This window comes from Phoca vitulina, unplaced genomic scaffold, assembly GCF_004348235.1.
Source record: "Phoca vitulina isolate PV1807 unplaced genomic scaffold, GSC_HSeal_1.0 scaffold37, whole genome shotgun sequence".
Classification (NCBI taxonomy): domain Eukaryota; kingdom Metazoa; phylum Chordata; class Mammalia; order Carnivora; family Phocidae; genus Phoca; species Phoca vitulina.
Window position 1 is genome coordinate 17,254,500 of NW_022589740.1, and position 26,376 is coordinate 17,280,875.

At 43.0% G+C, this 26,376-nt stretch overlaps 1 protein-coding gene across 1 annotated transcript in view; it reads right to left on the bottom strand.

Moving 5' to 3' along the window:
* GNAQ (G protein subunit alpha q) overlaps nucleotides 1-26,376 on the bottom strand; it is a 305,164-nt gene that overhangs the window by 198,178 nt on the left and 80,610 nt on the right. The window contains exon 2 of the mRNA XM_032427456.1: nucleotides 766-950. Within this exon, the coding sequence (XP_032283347.1) occupies nucleotides 766-950 (185 nt within the window). The remainder of the gene's footprint in view (nucleotides 1-765; nucleotides 951-26,376) is intronic.

Consider the following 26,376-nt stretch of genomic DNA (forward strand, 5'->3'; position numbering starts at 1 on the left):
AGAACAGATTATCCAGAGCACCGAGCGGAAGACTTGAAGGAAGGCTCTCAAACCAGTGCAGGTGCAGTGCTCCGTCAACAAAAGGTGAGGTTTTACCAGCTTACTAGAAGATGAACACCTACAAGCCCTGAGAAGATTTAGATTTTTTTTTTCTCCTCACCCCTTCTCAAGTGGTTTTAGACGTTTGCATGACTGTAACACAAGTGCAGGGAAACATGTTTGAAAGGTTATTGGAAGTGACAGATGGACCTACTCTGAAATAAAATTAAGCCTGTGGTACTACTGAAAGGAAGTCACGAAATCCAAAATTAAACCGGACAGAATGCTCTTAAGCTGTTTTGTTCTTTTTTTTTTCTTCTTCTTCTTCTTCTTCAAGGAAGCACCAAGAGTGGGAGACTGAAGCCAAGTCCACTGTCTCTTCTCTGAATTCCCTCACCTTGGTCAATTTGGCCTGAGCTTACAACCAGTCTTCTTAACGTAATGGGGCACCCCCGGAATTTTAAACCTCCGTATATTTATTGTCGAACATCCAAATGTGTCTTCCACCGATATCACTAAGAACACAACTCTAATCATGCAGAGATGGGACTTTAAAGATTTAAGGAAAAAAAAAAACAACTATAAAGAACATACTGAACCATTAAACGTCCCACTTGGGAGGAGACGAAAAATGCATGCTTCAAAAACCCACTGTCCAACCCAGCCACATGCAGACGGCATCCACACCGTGGACGGCTTTGCCTGCGGTTCCCACGAGGAGCCTACCTTATTATGCTCGTACTTGTAGGGGATCTTGAGCGTGTCCATGGCTCTGATCATAGCCTGCATGGCCGTGAAGATGTTCTGATACACCAGCTTGGTGAAGCCCCTTTTGTCTTCGTCAGAGTAGCCCGACCCGTGGATGATTCTCATCTGCTTGATAAACGTACTCTTGCCACTCTCTCCCGTCCCTGCAAGATGGACAACGGCAAAAGAGGTCATCAGACTGTGACAGTGACACCTTCGCACGCTCTCCCAGACAGCCAAACTAGACACGGCGGCTTGGACGCAGCATCCCCGCGCGGCCTGCTGGAGGAGCATAACTAGGAGGGGAAATGCCACCTGTAGAGAATACTCAGCAAGACTAGAGGATGAGAGTCCATTTCAGAGGCGGATGGAGCTTAAACGCATGCGCGCACGCACATACACGCACACGCACACACACAAACACACACAAACACAACCTGTCACCTCTTTGGAAGCCACACAGCATGGAATTTTGATAGTGATTTGTAACCACGTATCTTAGGAGAAACACAATGAAATCAGCATCTTTTGAAGAGAATAAACACTTGATAAAGCTCTCCTCCCTGGAGAATATCTGAAAGCCTTCCAGGAGGCTGGGCTGCTGGGCAGGATTTGGATCTGGAAATGACAATGCACTTACACAAATGCTGTTCGGAGAGCAGTAAGAGAAAAATGCCTCGAAATTTCTAGACATTTTCTTTCACTTTAAAATGGTACATAGATATGGAGAGCACAGCATCCAGATAAGAATCAGGAATTTTCTGGACAGCAAGGATCCACTGTATGTGGCTGAGTTATTTCAAGGAATCGCCTAATTCAGAGAAGTCCCAGTGACTCGCCTTCCTTCTGCCCATTCTTGACTAATAGCATGAGATAGAAATTTACTGTTACTGGATTTTTCTCTTCCATGCTCTTATTTTTCCCCTTTTCAACATGCCTTTTTCTGTTACCATAAGCTTGCGGCCAATCCCTAACAAAGCTACCAATGACCACGGGAGGAAGAAAAGACAGAAAGTTGGGATTCTATCATTGAATGACAACCTATTTCTTCCACAACGAATCTAAAACTATGAATGTAAAAACTTCATTTTTCCAAATGGAGGTGGCTTCTTCCGTACGTCACTTCATTTCTGAACATTTTTCACTCACTTTCAGGCTTCCTTGAGATTTCCAAAACAATAACTATCTCTGTTATCAATAATCCTAACAGTGTAGGAAAATGGTTATCAATAACTCTAACAGTATAGAAAAACACTGAAAGTACCTATTTAGATATTAAACATGGAAGAATAAAATATTAAAACACAGGACGGCTAGCATGTCTTTATTGCCTTTTGTGACCTACTAGGTGCTTAAAAACACAAAAGGAAAACTGAAAACTAGGAATACAGCATGTGTCCTAATTTCATTTTGTTTTTCTAGGGGTTAGATTTCATTTTCATCTTTATAAACAATCACGAAAGATTCAAATAAGTATTACGGTTTTCACAGAAGCAATCTTAAATGACTACAGATGTCCGGGTAAACACAGAAGCCTTGCCCAGTTACAGAGGAAGAGGATTTCTAGCTCCTCGGTCCTGGGTCAGCAACTCCTTTATCATTTTCATATGACTTTTAATAAGTGATCTGGAGTCCTTGAACTATAAAGTTAACACTGCAATGTGAATGCCATCAACCCATTTTAACGAGCTTCATCCCAAGAGTTTAAAACGACTATTTTAGGGGCACCTGGGTGGCTCAGATGGTTAAGCATCTGCCTTTGGCTCAGGTCATGATCCCAGGTCCTGGGATCCAGTCCCGTGTTGGGCTCCTGGCTCAGTGGGGAGCCCGCTTCTCCCTCTCCCTCTGCCTCTCCCCTTGCTTGTGCTCTCTCTCTCTCTCAAATGAATAAATAAAATCTTTTAAATAAAAAATAAATAAATAAAACGACTATTTTATAATCTCAACCATGAATATGGGGGGGACCCAAAGTATCTAAAAAGTAGCACCTCTTACAGAAATAAAGCAATGAAACTGATCCCTGTTATCGATCCACAATGTATAGAGAACAACAGGTATCTTTACTCTCCCAAGCATTTCAAAGTATGCAGGGAAAAAAATCCAGATTGCTTCTTTATTATCCCTCTCCCAGGGGCAATGGCTTGCTCCGAGGGCCCAACCATAGACATAATCATCAAATCAGAATCCCTGCTAGTTTTTTCCACAACAAAAACAAGAAGAAATCTTAATATGTGAGGTTAATGGCACGAGAAGAAAAGGAAAGAGAATCAGGCCATAGGGCCTCTTCCTCCTGGCAATCAGAGCAGCTTTTATATATTCATTTGGGTGAGTATAAAATCTAAAACATAAAAATAAGAAAGTCGCAGACAAATAGACTACACTGGCTTTTGTTTCACTTCAGTCTCGCCAGGCAAGAGCAGTCAACGCTTGGTACACCTCTTTGGATCTAGTCACCTGGGCATCACGCTAATGAAGAGTCCAAACAGAGCCAGAATGCGGGACCAATGAATGAATGCGGGCAAAGAAAGGGGAAAGAAAAAAGAATCCAAAAATCAACTCCAAAGTAAGACATGTTCCTATTGGCCCAGACACACCCAGGGATCCTGTGTCTCCATTCTCTGGTCTTGCTCAGTGCCCCAGGAGGCTGATCCATAAGGCTTTCACATCAACAGCTCCCTTGCCCGCATCTTTGCCTTGGGTTTAGCACGTAGAAGACACAAGGAGGAGACCAGAGAGCAGGAAAATGAGGAAGGGGAATTTTCCCACAGCCTGCTCCCTGCAAGGGCACCAGAGATATGCTGTGTCCCCTCCTGCTGGGTGCCCCCCCCCTCCCCGCCCCATGCAGCTACTCTGTCTGGGTTCCTGTGACCGCTCTCTCCCTTTGCCGGGCTAGCGCCGGCCCCTAATGACCTCCTCCCCTTCTAGAACTCCCCTAAGCCACCCAGCTGGAGCATGCCACAGGTTTCCTGCTGGGACCCAACTTTTAACCATTTAATCTAATTTTGAGTTTCTAAATACTGCTTCGATTAGTGGGGACCCATTTTGAATCTCTGTGCCATCTTCCAACTGACTGGCCATCCTTCCCAGATAAATTTCACCCATGAACTTAGTGCTCACACTTTGATGTTACTATATAAATACAGCAAAGTCAGAATGAAGGCAGCATGCCATGTAGGAGAAAGTCTGTGTGACTTTCAGATGCTGTAGGTAGAAGCTAAAAGTAGTCAACTGGTGTTATTATTCTATACTAAGATTTAGCCCCCCAACAAAAATATGGACTGAAAACCTCAACAGAGCAAAAACTTCAGCTTCTTTGTTCCATTGAAAGAGTTCTATCATGGAGAGAAATGAACTATTCTTAAATGTGTAAGCCAAATATCATATTGTTCTCCTATTTTTAGACTTTTACAACATTCTCAGGATTTGAAATGGACATTTTAACAATCTATTCATGATGAATATGAAAAAAAAATATTTGGTACAACTAAGAAAAAAAAAACAGCTGTTCTTGAATTCTATAAAATGGTGTTGTTTCCTAAGGCCACATGAAAAGTCTGAGAGACTTCACAATTCTATGTATCTGAATGAGAGAAAGCAGACTTTTCTGCTAATAGATTCTCTGTGAATCCAGTGACGGCTAAACTCTTTTCACAGCACAGGGCATAAGTAACTCTTGACCTAGCTCAAGAAATACACATCTACTGTTTCCAAAGCCATTGATAAGACCTAGCAGTGAGCACTTACATGAAAGCGGGGGAGGCTCTCGTTTTTGCTAATTTGAATATATCTCCAAACAAGTCACTTAACAACTTCAAGCACATCAACACACACAAGGGTTTGCACCCCACAACACTGTTTTTCCTCTTTTAATGGTCTCTATAAATATGGCTAAAAATTTTCCCCAGAAAAGTTGTTCTACCTTTGGGTAGGTACTCTGCCTTTTCTTAGCGAGCTAGCTCCTCAAAACACCCAGAAATGAGATTCTGCAAGAATCATGCTATTAAAGTAAGGGCACACATGGGGTGCCTGGCTGGCTCAGTCAGTAGAGCATGCACCTGTTGATCTTGGGTTGTGAGTTCGAGCCCCACACTGGGTGTAGAGATTACTTAAAAATAACATCTTAAAAAAAAGTGGGGGAGGGATATCATCCAGCATGTATAACTGGCTTTGAGGGATACTTAGGTTTTTTTCTTCCCTACCCATCAGATCAGGATAAAGCACAGAGAGGAGCAATCCCCACTTCACCTCACGTCTTTCCATCAGAGCAAAATCAAATATGAGTTTCACATCCCGTTGTGGAAGGCATCACTTTGTAAGTCAGAACACAGCGTATCAGCCGCACACACAACGACCTGATGCCTCCATTTTAGGCTTTTACAAGATCTTTTCAACGCAAGAGGATTTCCACACACGGCTTCCGCCACAAATGCGTATCTACTCTCTGTATCCTACTCATACGAAGCATCTGTATGACGACACTGATTATCCTGCCCATCTGCACAATGAAAGCTGTAAACCATTCTGTCCAACTCATCTCTAAAGGCAGGAGAGTTTTTCTCACCCCACATCACCCACCCTCCTGAAACGGCAGCTTTAAATGCAGTAATACATCAACTTCTTAATGGCAATGGATTATCATTTACTGTTGAAAGCAATCACGGATTCATTGGTTCCTTCCCTCACGCTTAAGTTGGCTTCTTGGATTATACTTTTATCAAAAGAGCTGCAAAGCACAATCCACGTACATACAAGAGTTGCTCGGTGCCCTCAAAATGTCAGTGACTACTGTCACTGCTCCGAAAAGGCAGGGGTGTCCCCGACTGCCATACACTGGCCCTGGAAAACAATCAATGAACGCTGCACTATCAGGAACTTGAAGGATCCTCATGCCTCATTCCCTTCACCCTGAAAAAAAGGCAGGAAATATGCCTTCTCGGGGCCTCTTACAGGCGGAGGGAGACCCACACCACGGCCACTTATTTTTTTAGGCTCCCGGGAAAAAGAAGAAATGCCAAAACTGAGTTATAAAAACCGTGGTATTTAAAGCTGCACAATGAATATATTCGTTTCGTCCTGCCAGCGCCTTTCATGACTGTATTTGGAGATATTGTCAAACCATCAGAAATCTACATCTGAAGCCTTTAATTAATGTGAAGGCTCAGGCCAAATGCCCCTGTCCTGCCCTCTTGATTGGCCAGTACCCAGAGAAAGGCTCAGAACAGACCCAAGTCTCATGGAGCTCAATTATAACTCAAGTAACTGTACTTAATAAGGCCTGCTGCTGGTCTAGGCCAAGAGTCTAAGACGTGGAATCTCAGCACCACCAGAGCTGAACTTGGACTACTTCCACCTCATCTTGGATAAAGTAGAACCAGAAATTTCAGGGAGGAATTTTCTACCCACAAGCACATCATCAAGACACACCTGCAAAGAATTAATGGCACTGAGATAAAAGTGATTTAAATACACTGAACCCAAACTCAATCCATGTGCTGTCTACATCTCGGGCTATCTACTTTAAGATACATGCATTCTGCCTTCTGCACATTTTCCTCCACTTAAATTGGGACCCTGCACTTGAAACGAAGCAGCTCTAATACCAAAGTCACCATAACTTCCTCTCCTTAAAAGACTGTCCTCTGAGGCCAAGAGTTGGGAATGACTTCACTCTTTAATCCCCGGCAAGGTCTGGCAGAAGGTACTAGACGGTTTAAAAAATACAGCACAGAAATGAACTGAATTTAGTTATCCCCCACTGTGAATGGAAACTGAACAGATGGATAAATCAGTGGTAAGCAGGACTATTAATAATAACTCATCCAGGTAAGTTGGTTTTAAAGGAAAGATAGGCAAAATACACTGAAAATGCAATTTGTTGAAAATACCTGGAATTTCATCTAGTCCTGGGCTTCTCAAAGTGTTAGAATCCTCCCAGGAAAGGGACCTGCAGTGCCATCAAGGTTACTCAAAAGGTGTAATTTCTTGGAGAGTCAATTTTACCACAGAGCATCCATGGTAAACATCTGTGTATTAAAAACTAGCATCCATCGGTTGGTTGCACAAGCTTCTGAATAGAGTGAAAACCATTAAAATGTATACTTTTAAATGGTGGATATCATGGTATATAAATTATATCTCAATTTCATAAACTAGTAACCGTATAGTTTGGAGACGACGGGAAGTTTACATGAATTTTCACACTAAAATTTGTTCAGGGGGTTACTTTTTTGTGTGTTTCCGTTTCTTTTTTTTTTTTTTTTTTTTAAGCAAACTCTACACCCAACGTGGGGCTTGAACTCACAACCCCAAGTTCAAGAGTCACGTGCTCCACCAACTAAGCCAGCAGGTGCCCCCAGGAGGTTACTGTGAGATTACCTCCCCCATCCTTTCCTCCTCCAGGAGTGCATGTTCATGCTCTTCTGCCTCAAGTGTGTGCAGAGGAAAAGTCTGAGAAGCTCTGAGCTCACTCGGTTTGCAGAGGAGGGGAAGGGACTCGCTTCTATTTTGAAAACGAAATAGAAGGAAATGAACTAGAACCTACAGACATTCGTCTGTCAGGGGCTCCCGATCTTACGTCCTCATGAATTTTCTTTTCAGAAAACATTTTTTTCCAAATTTATAAAAGTTGTAAATATTTGCTAAAGAAAACTCAGAAAACCGGAACTGTTTTCAAAACTGTTGAAATGTTAACATTTTGGTATATTTCTTTCCAGTCTCCTTTTCTAGGCAAATGTACTCTTTCTGTCCTTGTTCTAAAATAAACCTGGGATAATACTGTATTGTCGTTTTTCACATAAAATACTGTGATAATCATTCCAAGATAGTAATTATGCTTCAGAAATAGCTATTAATGATTGTCTGAAAGGCCATCATAAGGATGCGTGATAATCTAACAACCTCCCTGTCGTAACACATTTTGAGTATTTCTAATTTTTCACTTTTATAAATAATGCTGTGATAAACATCCCTGAAGAAAAATCTTTGCCTCAATGTCTACTTCCTCAGGAGACTATGATAGAAATGCAGTTGGGAAGAACAGTTGCCTCATAGTTACATGTCTCAATAGTTTTACCAGTTGGCACATCCATCAGACCCTTCTCTACCCCACTCTTCATTTACCAACACCAGGCTTTTTTAATAGTTACCATTTGAGAAATGAAATTATCTTAATTTACATCTTTACTTATGAGAACTTGTTTCATACTTTGTCATTTGTATCCCTTCTATGAACTTGCATTTTCTTTTGAGGACCTGCTATTTTTTGGGGGGGGGGGGTAGATTTCTTAGAACAAGTTTTTAAAACAAAATTAAACTTTGGCTACAAATATTTCCTCAACCTGTCTTTTTTTTTCCATTCGATGACAAAATCTGATATATCAACTTAAAATCTGTACTTAATTAATTCATCTGGTTTCCTCTGTGATTTAATAAGTTTATGTTTTTTATTTTTTATTTTTTTTTTTTATTTTTTTTTTTTAAAGATTTTATTTATTTATTTGAGAGAGAGAATGAGATAGAGACAGAGAGAGCATGAGAGGGGGGAGCATCAGAGGGAGAAGCAGACTTCCCGCTGAGCAGGGAGCCCGATGTGGGACTCGATCCCGGGACTCCAGGATCATGACCCGAGCCGAAGGCAGTCGCCCAACTAACTGAGCCACCCAGGCGCCCCATAATAAGTTTATGTTTTTTAAAAGTTCCAAATATATATATTTATTTTGGCTTTTCTGGTTTTATGTTTTACACTTAACAAATCCATCTATACTTTATTCTGATGTGTGGTGTGCATTTTTTTATAACTCAAAAACCTTTCCCTAAAATCATTCTACATGTTAAAGTTACATTGTCACAGGAGTACTTCTCCATATAATCAAATACTTGATCCATAAAGGTGAGTTTTCTCATGTCCCCTAATGTACTCCCAATGGCCATCAATAGAACACGCAGAATACAGTGAGTCTCCTCAAGCATCTCACTGACACATTCTTTGAGTTCCCTCTTCTTCCCCCTTCCCCACCCAACTAGGCCATCACCTCTCCTCCCTAAGCCTTACATTCTTGCTCACTGCATTTCTTTTTTTTTTTAATTTTTTTTAATTTTTATTTATTTGACAGAGAGAGAGACAGCAAGAGCAGGAACACAAGCAGAGGGAGTGGGAGAGGGAGGAGCAGGCCTCCTGCCCAGCAGGGAGCCCGATGCGGGGCTCGATCCCAGGACCCTGGGACGCGACCTGAGCCGAAGGCAGACGCCTAACGACTGAGCCACCCAGGCGCCCGCTCACTGCATTTCTTTAAAGGCCTCTCCAGAACAGTGGAGTAAATATACCAGGATGTTAAAGGTCTTCATCTTTCTTCCACTTTATGGGGCTCTTTTCACGCCCATGGCATAGTCCGCATATGCTGTCTCGCCTGTCCCTACAGCTCTGTGACCGGGGCAAGTTACCTGGCCTCTCAAACCTTTTCCTCATCTGAGGTGCCGCGACCTACTCTGCAGCTCTGCTGTGAATTTTCGGTGAGTTGATCTAACAGTGACTGGGACGTAGTAAGTACTCAACAAACACCAGATTTAATTTATAATGCAAAATCCGGTGAGAAAATGAGAGAACAGTCTAATCCAGGGTTAGATGCGGAGAAGCAAAAACTGAGTAATCAAGAGATATAATATTTCAATGCAGTATTTTTTCAAAATCAAAATTAATGCCAAAAGCCCGTGATGAGCAAAATAATCAAACAAAAAAACCAAAAAAATATATTTTTAAAAAAAGACAGGATCGGGAACAGCGTTGTCTGGTGCCACATTGGCACTTGACATGCTTCCTTGAATTCTGTATCCAAAGCAACGATCTGACTCAACTTACCCTAGGCTCAGATGTGATTCTAATTTTCTATTCCCCCAAATAACTGAGATAATCATCCCCAGTATCTCAGTATTTAAAGCCATAGTGGAGGGCTGCCTGGGTGGCTCAATCGGTTAAGCGGCTGCCTTCAGCTCAGGTCATGATCCCAGGGTCCTGGGATCGAGCCCCATGTCGGGCTCCCTGCTCAGCAAGAGAGCCTGCTTCTCCCTCTCCCTCTGTCCCTGATCGTGTGCTCTCTCTCTCGCTCACTGTCTCAAATAAATAAATAAGATCTTTAAAAAAGAATAATACTGTATGCACATTTTGAGCATGGATTGTTCATAATTTTATTGTGTGTGCATTTCATGCCAGCTATTAGTCTAGGCATCAAGTATACAGGACAGAGTCCCTGCTTTCATACACGCACCACACAAGTGTGAGTGGCAGACGACTTGCAGGTACGTAGATGAATAATAAAATATCAAATGGAGGAGCGCCTGGGTGGCTCAGCTGGCTAAGCATCTGCCTTCAGCTCAGGTCACGATCCCAGGGTCCTGGGACTGAGTCCCGCATCGGGCTCCCTGCTAGGTGGGGAGCCTGCTTCTCCCTCTGCCTCTGCCTCTCTCTCTCTCACTCATGAATAAATAAAACATTTTTTTAAAAAATTAAAAAAAAAATCAAATGGAGATGGATGCTCTGCATTAAAGAATTAAAGGATAATGCAAAACGAATGACCTAGCAGCTACTTTAATTTGGGAAGCTGAGGAAAGACTTTCTAAGAAGGTGCATTTAAGCTGATATCTGAATATCCAGGATCCAGCCACAAGAAAATAGAAAGAAACAGCATTCCAAGCAGTGAACCAGCTGACATAGAGGTCAAGGTGGGAACTGGCACGTTGCGGGGATGACCAGAGGGGCCAGTGTGGCTGAGGCATCGGGGGGCAGGGGGGTGATAGGCAGGAGGTAACAAGGGGCTGGCTCTGCAGGCTACAGAGGCAGAGGCTAATCAAACGGGGTACTGCATTTCAGGAAACAAGTCTGGATTTTACTTTAGGTGCACTGGACAGCTTTGGAGAATTTCAACTAGGGAAGTGATATGCTTTGATTAATGCTAAGTGAAGAGTGGACCGACCGTAAAGGTAAGCCAAGAGGGTGTTTCAGTAATCCAAGCAAAAGATAACGGCAGGAGACGTGATGCAGAGAAGAGGAATGATTCCGGGTCTAGTCTGGGTGAAGATGGATGAGAAGTGGGTAGGAAGGGGAGGAGAGGAAATAGAGATGACCCCTGGAATTGGGACTTGGGTGACTTAGATGGACAGAAGTTCTAGATTCTTAGTTAGAGAGGCCTGAAGAAGAAAAGGGTACAGAGAGGCACATTCAGTTTGAAGGGCTTATTCATTCCAACGGAATCACTTTGTGTATACCTACACAAAAAAGGTCCACTGCACTGATGTTGGAGGATACCCACGGAAAAGATGCAATTTGTGTCCTACATTCTCTGGGCCTCCAGCAAAGGCAAGAACACAGCCGTGACTGAGGTCCTTATGCTAATGGAGGAGTCAGGGCAGACTGCAAAACCAGGGTTAGAATTTCATTTCCTATGAGACAAATTTCCTCATGTTACACACACACACATGCGCACACACATACACACCCCTATTGATACACAGAGTGGCAACTTTGCTACGTGGACACTTCTTTAGAGAAAACTGGGACTTCAATGAACATTATTTGGAACACATGAATATACCATAAAAGTACCAAGTCGTAATAATAATATTTTAGGAGGCAGGAACCCAGAGAATAAATAGTCACCCACAGATTTTTAAACAATTATTTCAGATAATAAAAAACAGGCAGGTAGGTGGTCCAGGTTTTTAGGTTACACACATACTTTAAAAACATGCTGGGTGGAAAATGACAAGGTGCACTTGGGAATCACTCCGAAGGCCTCAGGATAGAGTGGCTCATGTGGACTCCGTCGAGGAAAAGCAACAAATTAAATCTGTTGTGGAGGGAAAGGCCCAGGACAGATGTGAAGTGACATTTTCCACCTCACGTCATATTCATCAGGAGATAATCTACAGGCAGATGGGCGGCCTGCAAAGAGCACCAGTGGAAGTCAGGGGCCCTCCAAAGCCAGCTGCGTCAGGGACACCAGGGACAGTGATCAATACACGGTCACTTGGCCCCTGAGAGCTCAAGACAAGGGAACCGGTCTGGATGACCTCGAAGGTTCCCTCCAGCTTTCAGATTTTATGATTATTTTTCTTCTCTGTCTGTTGTACTGCATTAAAAATCATTCATTAGATTTCTCACGGGGCAGGGGAAAAAACGTGACCTATTATTTACGACGTATTCAAATATTAATTCAAATGAGTTGACTACAAACTGTAGTAGTCTTCTTTCAAGGTTAATATGTCAAGATTTTTTTTTTTTCTTTTGCTCATGCAGCTCTTCACTTGGAGCCTCTAAAAATAATTATCTTTTGAGGTAGGGGAATTAAGGTGCTGGAGGGAGCGAGCAGTGCTCCAATTAAGGGCAGCAATGGTCTGGCTGCTTCATCAAACACATGGCTATTCAGACCACAGAGCACTGCATGCTTCTGGGTTAATATCACCCCAATATTTCAAATAAGGACACCAGGAATACTAAGAAGGACCTGTATATGTTCCAAGTCCGCCTAGTAAGCATGGAAGTATGAAAGGATCTTCAAAGAGAGAATGTTTTACGGACAGTAAGAGTCAGTAAATCGGCTCATGTAGAGCCATTATTGGGCTGGCTAAGGACTTTGAGGAGCCCACCGTTCCTGTAGGATCTGAGATTTAATTAAAGCAAAAACTAAACTGAGAGGAATGTTTCCTTTTTTTAAAAAAGGAAGAGAAAGAACACAGTAAAACACACACAACCAAGCCAAACCTAGGCACCGTTCGCATTTTTAAAAACTCTCTCTTTGGAGGAAATGTGGGTATTAATCAAAAACGACAGTACTTGTTGGGGGTGTCATCATTAGCATGAACACCACCCAACAAGGACTCTTAAAAGTAATCATTTCCAAATGGCTAATATGGGAGGTTACCACAACTATCCCATCGAGAGATGCATTATGAAATCGCTTCAGTTCTCACTTCCCCTAGAAACACACACACACAAAAATAATTCTTAAGATTCAGCTTTTTTAAAAAGTTGAAATATGAACCACTGGAGGGAGGAAGCGGCCCCTTTCTAGTCGACGCTCAGGGAACTTTGAAGATCGAGACATAAAGTGCCCCTGCTTTTTTAGATTTGAACCATGCCAAGGCAATCCAGTGATGTGCCTCGGGCATTCACATGTGCTATCCAAAGCGAGAGAGGTAACATCTGGTGCCGCCGAGAGATGTCAAGACAATTTCCCCAGAAATCATCATTAAAGGGTCGCCCTGTGGTTTGTTTCATTAATTTAAATTTTGTCCTACAATTTATTTTGCCTAATGGCCATATGTTTCCCCCGTGTTCGGGCCAGGGACGATAACGGACATGGAAGAGAATGGTGATAGAGCAGGGCTCCCCTTTCCGCTTTTACCCCTGCTCGTTTTTTTCAGAAATAGCACTGGTCAACCTCAGTCTCAAGTAAACAAGAAGTGCCTGTTTCCTTATTCTTAAGTAAGTTGCACTTGGAAATATGCCTTCGCCTGAAAAGAGAATAGAGCACACTCCTTTCTCAGAAGGATCGCACCTACAGACGTATAGGCATTGGGCAGGAAGGAAGTAAAATTAGGGAAAAGCACACTGGTGCACTTTATTAGTGTTTAGTAAGGCTTACATATACGATGACTTGCTGACATGTGACTGATAAAAAAAAAAGGAAGGGAAACTACCCTCCTATAATTTAAATTGAGCCTCTGCTCTTAGTTCACAATCCATGGAACTGTTCCAAAAAGCAAAACCACAGTTAAAGGGGAAGAGACCCAGAATCCAAGATAATGTTTGGCTCTCAGAATGAGTCTCGGTTTTAGGCCACAGGACCCAACAAATGTTGTCCAATTCTATCAGTATATATTCAGATGTGATTTCTCACAAACTGACCTAATAATGCATTAATAATAACATTTGAGGCTAGGCAGCAATAGTAATTTGAGTAAAAATCAAAACAAACAGAAACCAGCCATTTTATATGCAACCTTTTCCCTGAAATACTTCATCACAGAAAAGGGAAAAAAGTCACTAATGCATCTAATGAAGCTTGCCATCACCTAGGCAGTGCTTACTTACTTGCACCGATAAAGAAGTTGGCAGAAACTAGATCAACTGAATGCAAAATAGTAAAATAATTTTTTTTTTTTTAGAAAGGAAATACTGAATCACTAGGCCTTGTTAAGTGGAGTGACATTTTCAGGCATTTGCAAACACCCCTCCCCACCAACACACAGACAGAGTTGGAGAGGGCTTTATTTTTTTTTATTTTTTATTTTTTTAAAGATTTTATTTATTTATTTGAGAGAGAATGAGAGAGAGCACATGAGAGGGGGGAGGGTCAGAGGGAGAAGCAGACTCCCCGCCGAGCAGGGAGCCCGATGCGGGACTCGATCCAGGGACTCCAGGATCATGACCTGAGCCGAAGGCAGTTGCTTAACCAACTGAGCCACCCAGGCGCCCGGAGAGGGCTTTAAAAACCACATGCTTTAGCCTAACGGTGACACCAGAGTAATGACTTGCTTACCGTGTTGTCTACATATGGATTTCCTAAGTATACTCCTCAATGACGTTTTTTAAAAAGCCTGTTAACACACTAAATATTAAATGGAATGACTATTACAATGTTCTAGATACTCCACGCACACAGGTTTAGGAATCTAAGTGAGGAAACTTCTCCCGATCATGCATTCTTCTTAATAAATATTATCACTAAGGTCATTAGGTCACTACTTATTGTTTGTATTATACTGTAAAAGGTGCCATAGGAATTGTATAAACTATGGGTAATGAACTTTTTAAATAACAGCTTTATTGAGACGAACTCACATATCCCACAATTCACTCAACTAGAATATATAATTCAACAGTTTTTAGTATATTCACAGATGCGTGCAAGCATCACCGCAATCAATCCTAGAACGTTTTCATCTTAGGTAATGAAACTTTAATGAGTTGCTAAGCATCTAACTAGCCAAAGTATCAGACTTCTGAGAAAAGCTTGCTGCTAAAAGCATTCCCTCACCTTTAAAGTATATATTTATATTTGGGCTTTGTTGTACTTGCTTTGTTCTTTTTTCCACTTAACACATGCTACAGAGTTTGGATTTGATTCAAAAGCTTATCAGGAGCTGTTGAAAATTTCTGAGGAGGCATGAACTCCATCACAAGAAGCCGTTAAGAAGACGGGCATGGCATGAGTAGACAGTTCAGAGTTCACAGACAAAAAGCTCGGCAAAGAAATGGGACCGAAGCAGATTACTACAAAGGTCCAGGCAGGCGGTACCAGCCTAAATTTCTGGGGTAAAAAGGGGCAAGAAGGAAGGACTTGAACAATCCTGGGAAGCCAGCCCAGGCAGGTGTGGTTCTGGTCTGTGGCGGGTGAGAGGAGGAATCACAGAAGACACGCTGGGTCATACAGGGAGACTGGGAACATGGGGCTGCCATTAGCACAAATGAGGGTCCAGAAGGAAAAACGGACTTCAAGGTGAAGCTGATGGGCAACTTAACTGTGTTATGTTGACAAATGCATGTCCAGGGCATGTAGAAGCTAGAGGTGTAGTTTCAGAAATCATCTTGCTGGGCTGGAAGAGAAATGATGCCAAGTGTGCAGAGCCGAATGTTCGAGACAGGGGACAAAAGCATCCTGGACAGTGGTTGACGGAAGAAGGCGTTTGATGCAGCGGAAAGAGCGGCGGGAACCAGGAAGATGGACTGAGATGGGCCACCGTCCCTCTGCAGGCAAATGGCTACATGAAGAAAGAAGGACAGCCTAGAGGAGGTCCAAGCGTGAGATCTGGTCTAGGTGACTCTGGGAGAGACAGGGGCAAACGGAGCCCATTGTGTCCTACGGGGTCTCGTCTCTCCCGCTGATGCTCCAGGATGAGGTGTGTCCCTACACCTTCCTAACACACCATAAGGAATGAAAGGTGAGAAAGGTTCTAGAAATGCTAAATACATACTTTTTATGGTGATCACCATTGTAGGCCACCTCAGAAACCTCACTGGGCCAGAATTAAATGTCCAAATTCTATTAATGCATGTGATTGCTAGGCCTAGGCCATGGACTTGTTTGATTAGAAAACTGATCCTGCATCATGAACATAAAGATCTGAACGTGCTTCTTCAAATCTCCCCAGGAATATTTCAGTCACCATATTGAAAGTTCATTTATTTTTACTCAAAGTCACTAAAAACTCTGAAAAGAAACTGATGTGCCAAACTACTGCTCATTGCAATGTCTTATAAATTTTACCACCTTGGGATGGTAGAAAGCACAAGAAATTCCAAAATATGACATCCCCCTTTTCTCTCTTAACTCATCCCTAGAAACCAATAACCTAAACCACTGAGAGAAAGCAAAGAAGTAAAATTTAAAAACCCGAACTATAAATGATTAGCCATCACACTCAACTGGGAGGAAAAGTGATTTGGGAACTTTACTTTCAACCTACTTTCAAAGTGAATAATTATTCTGTCCCACTAGAATTAGTAAGCTCTCAGAATCAAAAATATAATGACACAAAGAGAATATTTTATAACCATAATATCCTGGGCATTTTGAAACATGGCCATTGCTCTTTCTTGCATGTTAAAAACACAAGGCCATGGGGCAAGGCTAATTATTTTCTTTAACCAAATCAAAGAAATAATTGGCTGAACTACCTCAATTTTATGTACTAAATAATGTCCTTATACTTAAAGATAGAGGGACCACATAATTTATCATCCCAAATGAGTAACTTTTGAGAGTGAAAGGGGTACTATTAAAAATTATGTCAAGGGGCGCCTGGGTGGCTCAGTCGTTAAGCGTCTGCCTTCAGCTCAGGTCATGATCCCGGGGTCCTGGGATCGAGCCCCACATCGGGCTCCCTGCTCAGCAGGGAGTCTGCTTCTCCCTCCTCCCCCTTGCCCTGCTCGCTCTGTCTCAGATAAATAAAATCTTAAAAAAAATAATAATAAAAATTACGTCAGGGCAATATGAGCAAACCATGGTAGTCCTACGTGAATGGAGATACATGGCAGTCCCATTAAAAGCACTCTGGAGGGACACCTGAGTGGCTCAGTTGGTTAAGCATCAGACTCTTGATTTCAGCTCAGGTCATGACCTCAGGGTTGTGCTTAAGATTCTCTCTCTCCCTCTGCCCTTCCCTCCCCCCCCAACCAAAAAAAAAAAAAGGTGCTCTGGAACGGAAGGGGATTTTAACACAGCATTAAAAAAAACTGAAGAGGGGCGCCTGGGTGGCTCAGTCGGTTAAGCGTCTGCCTTCGGCTCGGGTCATGATGCCGGGGTCCTGGGATCATATCGGGCTCCCTGCTCAGCAGGGAGCCTGCTTCTCCTTCTGCCTGCCGCTCCCCCAGCTTGTGCTGTCTTTCTTTCTCTCTCTAATAAATAAATAAAAATCTTGAAAAAAAAAAAAAAACCTGAAGAGAGGCAATGAAGGGAAAGAATACAGGACGTGGAATAAAAATGAGTATCAGAGCTAGCACACAAGTCCTAATATCCCTCAGGGTGCATATTACAGAGTCAAGAGCTAGAGACATTACCTTGATACTTAAAGGGTACCTTACTGGGACCTTCAATGTCTCACACTAGTGACAAGGTCGGGTAGCCTGCGCTTGCCGTTTTTGGTGTTTTTTTTTTTAAGCTTTTTTTTTTAATTTTTTTTTTTTTTAAGATTTTATTTATTTGACAGAGAGAAAGACAGCGAGAGAGGGAACACAAGCAGGGGGAGTGGGAGAGGGAGAAGCAGGCTTCCCACCCAGCAGGGAGCCCGATTGCGGGGCTCAATCCCAGGACCCTGGGATCATGACCTGAGCCGAAGGCAGACGCTAAACGACTGAGCCACCCAGGCGCCCCTGGTGTTTTTTTTTTAAGTAATGTCTTATTAGGTGATCACAAAAGAAAATGAGAAGACTAATTCCAGGCTGGATGACAGATCAGGTCATTTTATAAATTAAATTGGCAAAGACTGTTTCAAAGGATCATATTCAGGACTGAGAAATCTAGGGGAAAACTGGCATGCCATATACCTACCAGGAAAGAGAACAGCTACAGCTTCTCAGGCAAATTCTGCAATAACTATCATGTCTTCCAATGTTGCACAGCCTCCTGCACCAATGACTCCATTCTTAGGGATTTTTCCCAGGGAAATAATTGTGAATTTTGTAAATACATATCAGCTGTTAGATATGTACCTTATAATTGGTTAAAAACATCAAAAAATTAAAATTTAAACTTGTGTAACAATAGGGGAGAGGTAAAATAAATGATGAGGTCATGCAGCCATGAAAAATATTTTGTTACATTATATATAAAAACATTCATGATAAATAAACATGGAAAGGCAAAGAGCAATAACAAATCCATGTGTAAATACCATGCCAGTTCTTTTAAATTTACTCACACAGACACACACATACACACACACACACACAAATCTACGTAGCAGAAAAAGGTAAGGTGGGAAGATTTACAATGAAGTGTTAAAAGTAATTAGCTCTGGATGGTGGGATGAAGAACTTTTTTTTTTCTTTTTGCTAACTTACATTTTCTCAATTTAACAAACTGAACAGGTATCGCTTTGTAAAAAAAAAAAAAAAGTTAATAAGAAACTGAAAAAAGCATTCTCTTCTACCTTCCAGAGGACCTGACATCACAGATGTAACCAAATCAGAGACAGAGCTGAGGTAACACTGGTCTCTAAGTCAGAAGAAGTAAAAGATGAGATAGAGCCCTATCTGTACTCCCCAAGAGCTAGTCTTATAGGGATAAAAATGAGATGAAATGCACAAGAAAATCTTAAAGGGTGGTCAAGTATCATATACAAAAATGATTCTACTAGATGCCTGCCATTACCAGAACATGTACTTTGGGGTGGTTGTTTTTCTTCATTCTGCAGGAATTCATCACTCTGCTTTATGTGTATCATGATGCACTCACAAAATGGTTGGCTAGACAGAGTATAAAATGAAGTGACATGCTAGATAAAAACCATAACCCTCACTTCATTAGCCCCTTTTCTAATCAAAGGAACAGAAAAATAATACAACATTTCCAATCAGGTTCCTGGGAAAGTCAACAAAAAATAAGAACTGAATCGATCCCTACTAAATACATTACTAATAGCTCGTGATCTCAGGACCCTGAACATAGTAGAGGTTCAAAGAAAAAGGTTGATCCATAGTTATTTTGCCAAAAAAAGAATCCATGCAAACATTTTCAAGAATAAACAAACACTGCAATTTACCAAAATGTTACCAGTAGCTGTGCTTAGGTTGTGAAAATACAAATGATGTTATTTTTTTCTATTCTGTAAACTTCTAATGAGCGATTATTAAATTTTAATCAGTCTTGGCAAATCCCAAGAATCTATTGCACTTGGACCCAATGATTAACCAACTGGTTATGTGACTGTAAGCAAGTCAATTTACCTATCTGGGTTTCAGGCTCTTCAAGTTTATCAAGGACAGAGGAGGAATACTGTGATTGCTGATTAAAGACACCAAAAACATCTAGCACAATAGTTGAGAATGCTTTAAAAGTAGTAACTTTTTGAGGGGCGCATGGGTGGCTCAGTTGGTTGGGCGACGGCCTTCGGCTCAGGTCATGATCCTGGAGTCCCGGGATCGAGTCCTGTGTCGCGTCGGGCTCCCTGCTCAGCGGGGAGTCTGCTTCTCCCTCTGACCCTCCCCCTCTCATGCTCTCTGTCTCATTCTTTCTCTCTCAAATAAATAAATTAAAAAAAAAAATCTTAAAAAAAAAAAAAGTAACTTTTTAACGGACAGGAACAATATCTATGAACAAAGTATTATTTGTTAAGTTCCATTCATTCCAATTAGCACATAAGGCTAATGACCTCAAACAGCAGATACTTGGCATTACACAATCCATTTCTGACCTCCAACTCTCAAGCCAACATAGATTTGAAGATTATTCTAACCTTAGAGAACCAAAGAAAGGGCTCCCCTCAGGGGTTTTGGTTCGTGGGCCAAATTTGAGCCTCAAGATCACTTTTTTAAATTATTTTTATTGTTATGTTAATCACCATACATTATATCATTAGTTTTTGATGTAGTGTTCCATGATTCATTGTTTGCGTATAACACCCAGTGCTCCATGCAGAACGTGCCCTCTTTAATACCCATCACCGGGCTAACCCATCCCCCCACCCCCCTCCCCTCTAGAACCCTCAGTTTGTTTTTCAGAGTCCATCGTCTCTCATGAGCCTCAAGATCACTTTAAAGCCAACCTAGAAACCACAAAAGAAACCCAGAGATGTTAACTACAGTATACGCTGAAACACGTTCAATATGTCTTGAGAAAAGGAAAATATATCATACTTGTCAAGTGTGCTATGATAGAGCAGGCAAAGAACACCAAGAATGCTAGTCCCTTTACCATCATTATAATGTCTGACTCTGAGCAGTCACATAAGTAACAGGAGCCATAATTCCCATATACACTCAACTGGACAGCAGACTAAACTCAAAAGTGCCTTCTATTTCTATCATGGCATAAATTTCCAGTACCTAAGTCATACAAGGCTACCCTTAATTAAAGCTCAGTTTTCCCCACATTGCAAATTAGGAAAAGAAAAAAATCAAGTACCTTTGTCATGAGAGTGACTAAGGTCTTATTTTAAGATTGTCCCACATCACTTTAGGCAACTACTCTCAAAGGAATGCTTTAGAAAAATGGCAAACAGTGATAGAACGTGTTCGTCATATATTAACTGAGAAAGCAGGCAAGATAGACAGGACACCTGTTGGAAATCTATCGACGCAGAGAGAACAGACAATATTAACAACATATTATCAGCTTGGTGGCAGTGCTCATGATTTATTTTCTTAGTCTTTTATGTATTTTCTGAACTCAGCACATTTGAACATACATTATTTTTATAACCCAAAACAAGTAACAGCATTTTAGAGTTATTCTAATAGGGTTTACAAATCTTCAGGTGTTCAAGGTGGTCTGGCTCCATTCCTCTTCTTTTCAAATTCATTCAGAGGCCGAATATATCACCAGCAGAGGTTATTTTATGAAGTTTTGTAGAAGATGCAGGTTGTCACCATTCTCCCAAAGCACCCAGTCATCTCTGTGCCATCAAGTTACCTCACCCCATCTACCCTCGTGAGCTCAGACACCAAAGCATTCCTCTTCCTTCCGCCATTAAACTTAACCATTCAGCAACCCCTTTCTCTAAGGTCCCTTCTGCTCAGGACATTGGGAAAGATGTTTGGAGGCAAATGGCGTTTCATGGGGCCCTCATATTAACCCTTGTACGCTGCTATCTCTTCTGCTGAGGTATTACTGCGCCGACCTTTGCCACTCATTATAATACAAGGACAGATCTGGTCCGCTATCTGGACACCGACTTAGCTTATCTAGAGTGGGATTAACCGTGGGAAGTGCAATCAAATAATCAATAAGCATACTATGACACACTGCTTCTTCAAAGTAGGTGTGATTCCATAATCACCTGCTCAGGACTGGAGTGACAAGAACACCTGAATAATTCAACATCTAAATATTCCAGGATGCACCCGGTTCCTGGGAGGACATACATAAAAAAGATGACATGGGAAAAGAGAGAGAGCCTTGCAGCTTGGAAGGGATGTTCCATCCCAGAACACTAAGGGTCTCAGCCCACTGCACAGAGAATTAAGCAAAGCAGCTGGGGAAGGATAAAGGTCTGTCTGTCAGCTTTCCACTTCCTTCTGAGTCTGTCTTCACAGCGGGACTTCCTTATTTGTTTGAAGTATTATAAATTCCCAGAATATCAGGCACACCCATACTCGAATGTAAGTACAAAAACACACTGCAAAGCCAAATACAAATGGTTCCTCAGCTATAAACTGGAGGCCGCACATCAGATAAGGCTGATTTTCTTTGACATGTTTAACGTGGCACCTTCACAAAAGAGATAAGAACACTAAGGAAAATCTACTTGCCAGCTTTGAAAAGTTCGCACTCAAAACAGAAATGAAGTGAGTGTAGAGTTGCTTTACACAAGAAGTAGGAAATCAGTAGTAAACAGAAAACAGATTTTCTTAAATTCCACACGGCTTTGTTAGCACTACACGAAATTTACTGCCTTAGGTCATGTTTGTCTGGGCTGTGATTACATGCCAAACCTAGGACAAAACTGCTCTCCATAGTTTACTCATGTGGCTTTTCAAGAAAGTATAAAATGATCTTTATGTTTATTCCAAAGACCAAAAAAGGTTTTCCTGTTTTAGAAAATGCTTAATTACCTAGGTTAGAGGTAAGCTGCATGCTCAGAAATGAAAAATACATCCTCTTAGGGAAAAAAAAAAAATGGTTGTCCTAATTATACATGGATGATCTAATTAAACTGTCATTCACAATTCATTAAGGCTATTAATAAGTTGTAAATGGGAAAAATGGGTATTACAGTTAAATTTATGGGAGTGTTAAAACCTATTAACTATAAAGACAGCCAAGGACTGGTAGTGAAATTTCATAAGAAGTACATGAACTGTCGACCTCACTTAGGGATCCTTAGAGACCTCTTCTATAGGCTCTCGACCTACCTCCTCATTTATAAATGAGGAAATTGGGGTCCACTGAAGCTCAGCGAATTGCCCAAGTTACATCCTCTCACTCATTTTCCCACCACTTACAAGTTGCCACATTTCCTGAATTGCACGCATAGCTTGGTTCCAAACAGAAAATGCTAGCACGTCTTGTTGCAGTCCAGTGCAGAAGAGGGTTAGAAATCCTGGACCAGCTCACAGACCAAAATAGTAGAGGGGCGCCCGGCTGGCTCAGTCGGTGGAGCGTGCGACTCCTGATCTCACGGTTGTGAGTTCGAGCCCCGCGTTGGGCGCAGAGGTTCCTTAAAAATAAAGTCTTAAAAAACAATTAGAAGGAAGGCTAACTGATACAGAGAAGGGAGAAGCGACTACAGAATAACAAGCATGCAGCCACCTGACAGTGCTCCAAGGGAGAAGCAGCAGAAACTCAAGAAAACAAAATCTTTATTAAGTCTGATGGGTCCAAAAAAACCAGAGTTCTTAGAAATTTCAAGGTGAGTCAAATATCCCTATTACTAACCTACCTACCCACAGAAGAAATCTTTTAATTAAAACAAGATAGTATCACACCCCCAACCAAAACAGTCATCACTAAGAACCATCACTATGTTGGTGAAGGATTTAGGATAAGCAGACCAAACTTCCTTCCCACCTCTAGGAATCATGTGTTTTCTTCTGATGATGATCCCACATTTTAAAGGAGGCCCCCAAATTACCTAGGCAGAGGAAACCCCATCAAAGACAGGTCATGCCACAATGTTTTTCAGGGCCTGAATCCCAAACCCTTGTATACCGACCCTGGGCATATGAAGCCATGCGTTCCACACCAATGGGCTGCTGAAAAACCAGTCCCTTGAAATGACTCTGAGTCAAAGGAAAAAATAAAATGTGCTCTGCTCTGGTGTTAACTACATTCATTTTACACATTAACAACATATTTACAATGGCTTTTAAAGTACTTGCTAGGGTGCCTGGGTGGCTCAGTTGGTTAAGCGTCTGCCTTCAGCTCAGGTCATGATCCCAGGGTCCTGGGATCGTGTCCCACGTCAGGCTCCTTGCTTGGTGGGGAGCCTGCTTCTCTCTCTCCCTCTGCCGCTCCCCCTGCTTGTGCTCTCTCTCTCCCTCTCTGTCAAATAAATAAAATCTTAAAAAAAATAAAATAAATTTAAAAATAATAGTAATAAAGTACTTGCTAAACAGACTGCTGGTCCCACACTGGAAAGCAGAGTGAGTCAAAGCCCCGGTTCTCGGGACAGACCCGTCCAGGCACCAGAACCATCGGTACACCTCGGGGCAAGTTACCTTCTGTTGACACTTTCATCAGCTGCACAATGAAGATAATGATGCCTACCTCAGAGGGTATTTCTGCAGATGAAATTCATGGAAAGCCCTTAGCAGACTGGCTGCCTCATGGTAAAATTCTGTAACAACAGTATGGTAACTAAAGCCTTAAAACCCCCCAGCTCCCCGCCAGGAACAAGCGATGCCCTTTTGGTCCTCCAGGCTTTTCACTCACTAGTCCGTTTTCCCCCACATGCCCTCCTGGCTGGACCCCCAACATCAGCGGCCCCCACTCCAGACCTTCCAGAACACTCCAGTTCTCTGCCTGGCAAAATCTCCCTCATTCCCGTCCTTCAAGTTGGCCAATTCCCCTGAGGCCGGTTGGCTGTTCCTTCCATGTCTATTATGTGATTACATTTGGATTATAATTACTTATGTAACAAGAAAGAAGTTTATTTACTGGAATTGGGGGGAAGGGAGAAGACCAGCCTGTCCGGACTACTTCTGTGCAGCAGGGGGCCCGGGGCAGGGGCCAGGCCGCACCCCCCAAGGAGCACAGGCTTTGGGGAGGGGGTCGCCATGAAGGAAGAAACAACATGCAAAAAGCCCCAAGCCTGAGATGTGACTCCGCCCTGCGCTAGTGAAGTCTCCCTATCTTCTCCAAAGTTACTAAACCTCACAAGAAGTCAAACGTGAGTGGACCTGGGTGAGAGAGAAAAAGAGAAAGACAAGACAAGAGCATGTGAACATCCTGAGGATATCTGGGAAGGGTTCTGAAATGCGTAAGGCACCAAGTTCACACTCGGGCTCAGGCGAAGTTCTAGCTAAACGGCAGAAGAGCAGGAAGCCGGCACGTGCCGCGTGGCTGATACTTGTTTAAATGGCCATTTATTTCCCCCGCCACACTGTTCCCCAGTACGAAGTTCTCAGGCCTGGAGAAACAGCGGAGGCAGAGTGGCTTGGAGCAGAGCGTCTCCAACTTGACCGTGCACCCCAATCATCTGGGAATAGCATTAAAATGCACGTTCTGATTCCAGGATGCTGGGGCAGAGCCTGAAGTTCTGCTCGTCTGACCAGCTCCCAGGGGGTGCCGAGCCAGAGGGACCACGTCAGGAGCGAGAATTCAGAACACGGGCGCCAGGGCCAGACTGCCCGCGCTCGCCGCCTCGCTCTGCCACCTAACAGCTGTGTGAACCTGACCAAGTGACTTGAGTTCTCGGGGCCTCCTTCTCCCCCATTTGTGCCTAAGAGTACCTACTTCCTGGAGCAGTTACCGAGGATGAAAACGGGAACGCATGTGAATGTGCCCAGAAGGACATCTGGCACAAAGTGCTGGACAGACGTCAGCTCTTGTTTCTGTTAATACTCATTTCTGAACACCCCAGCAACTGTCACAGTAGCAGCAACTCAGAAAGGCACACAGTTGCGTTTCTGAAGTAAAAGTTGGTTTTTAATAAATTAACATGTTGATGAGAGAGTACGAATAATCAACCAAACAGTGTGAACGTTAAATCCCCAGAAGACATTATCATCATAAAACATGATCAATATTTAAAACTCGTCATTTTTTAAGATTTATTTATTTGAGAGAGAGAGAGAGAGCACAAGAGCAAGTGGGGGGGAGGGGCAGAGGGAGAGAATCTCAAGCAGACTCCCTGCTGAGCATGGAGCCCCACATGGGGCTCGATCTCACCACCCGAAGATCATGACCTGAGCTGCAATCAGGAGTTGGATGCTTAACCGACTGAGCCACCCAGGCGCCCCTAAAATGAATCATTTTAAACTGATAAGGAGTCGCAGCCATACCTTCCATCTCTCAAAATCTCAGATTCTGCTTCAGCTCCCAGTCCCAACTCCAGGACACAAACTGTTGGCACTCGCTGGTCAGGGGCGGCCTTTGACCTTTTCCGGCTAGCAGAGGGAAGCTGAGGCCTGACAAGGGGCTCCCCAGGAAGGCGAGGGCCAGAGAGGTGGGGATCAAGGAGGACAGGCAGGTGAAGGTTTGGAAATGGGGCAGCTGATGTGGGGTCCAGCCAGGCGTGTGGTTTGGCCCAGCTAGCTGCAGCCATCTCTAAGCTATGGTTCAGGCCCCACGGATGTAAGAACTAGCACAGGGTCCTAACAAGTGGGCCGAACACAGCGACGAGGACGGCCACTGCTATGTATTACTGAGCATCCAGTGGATGTCAAGCCCCGGCTGTGCCATTCATTCGTGGTGACCCCGGGAGGTTAAGTTTTGTTTTTTTGTTGTTTTAAAGATTCTTATTCTTTTTAGAGGGGAGGGAGGGCCAGAGAGAGAAGGAGAGAATCTTAACTAGGCTCCGCTCTCAGCGCGGGGCTGGATCTCACGACCCTGAGATCGTGACCTGAGCCGAAATCAAGAGTCAGACACTTAACTAACTGAGCCACCCAGGCGCCCCTGGGCGGTTACGTTGTCTTATCTCTAGTGTGCACTGTTTGGGAAACTCATTACCCAATCTTAAAACGAAAAACACCACAGCAACTGACCCTCGGACCTCAGGACAGAGAGAGGCCGGGCTGAGCCGGACCCCAACACTTTCCACCTGGGGGTTCGTACTGGCAAACGGACGCTTGTTCCTCTGCCCACATGTCCTGACAGAGATGGCAGCCCGCTCCCGAGGGCTACGACCTCTCCAGGTGCGCCGGGGTCTCCCCAAGCACACTGCCCCACGCCTGGAAGACTCTGTCTGACATCGATCCCTCCACCTGTACTCCAGCAG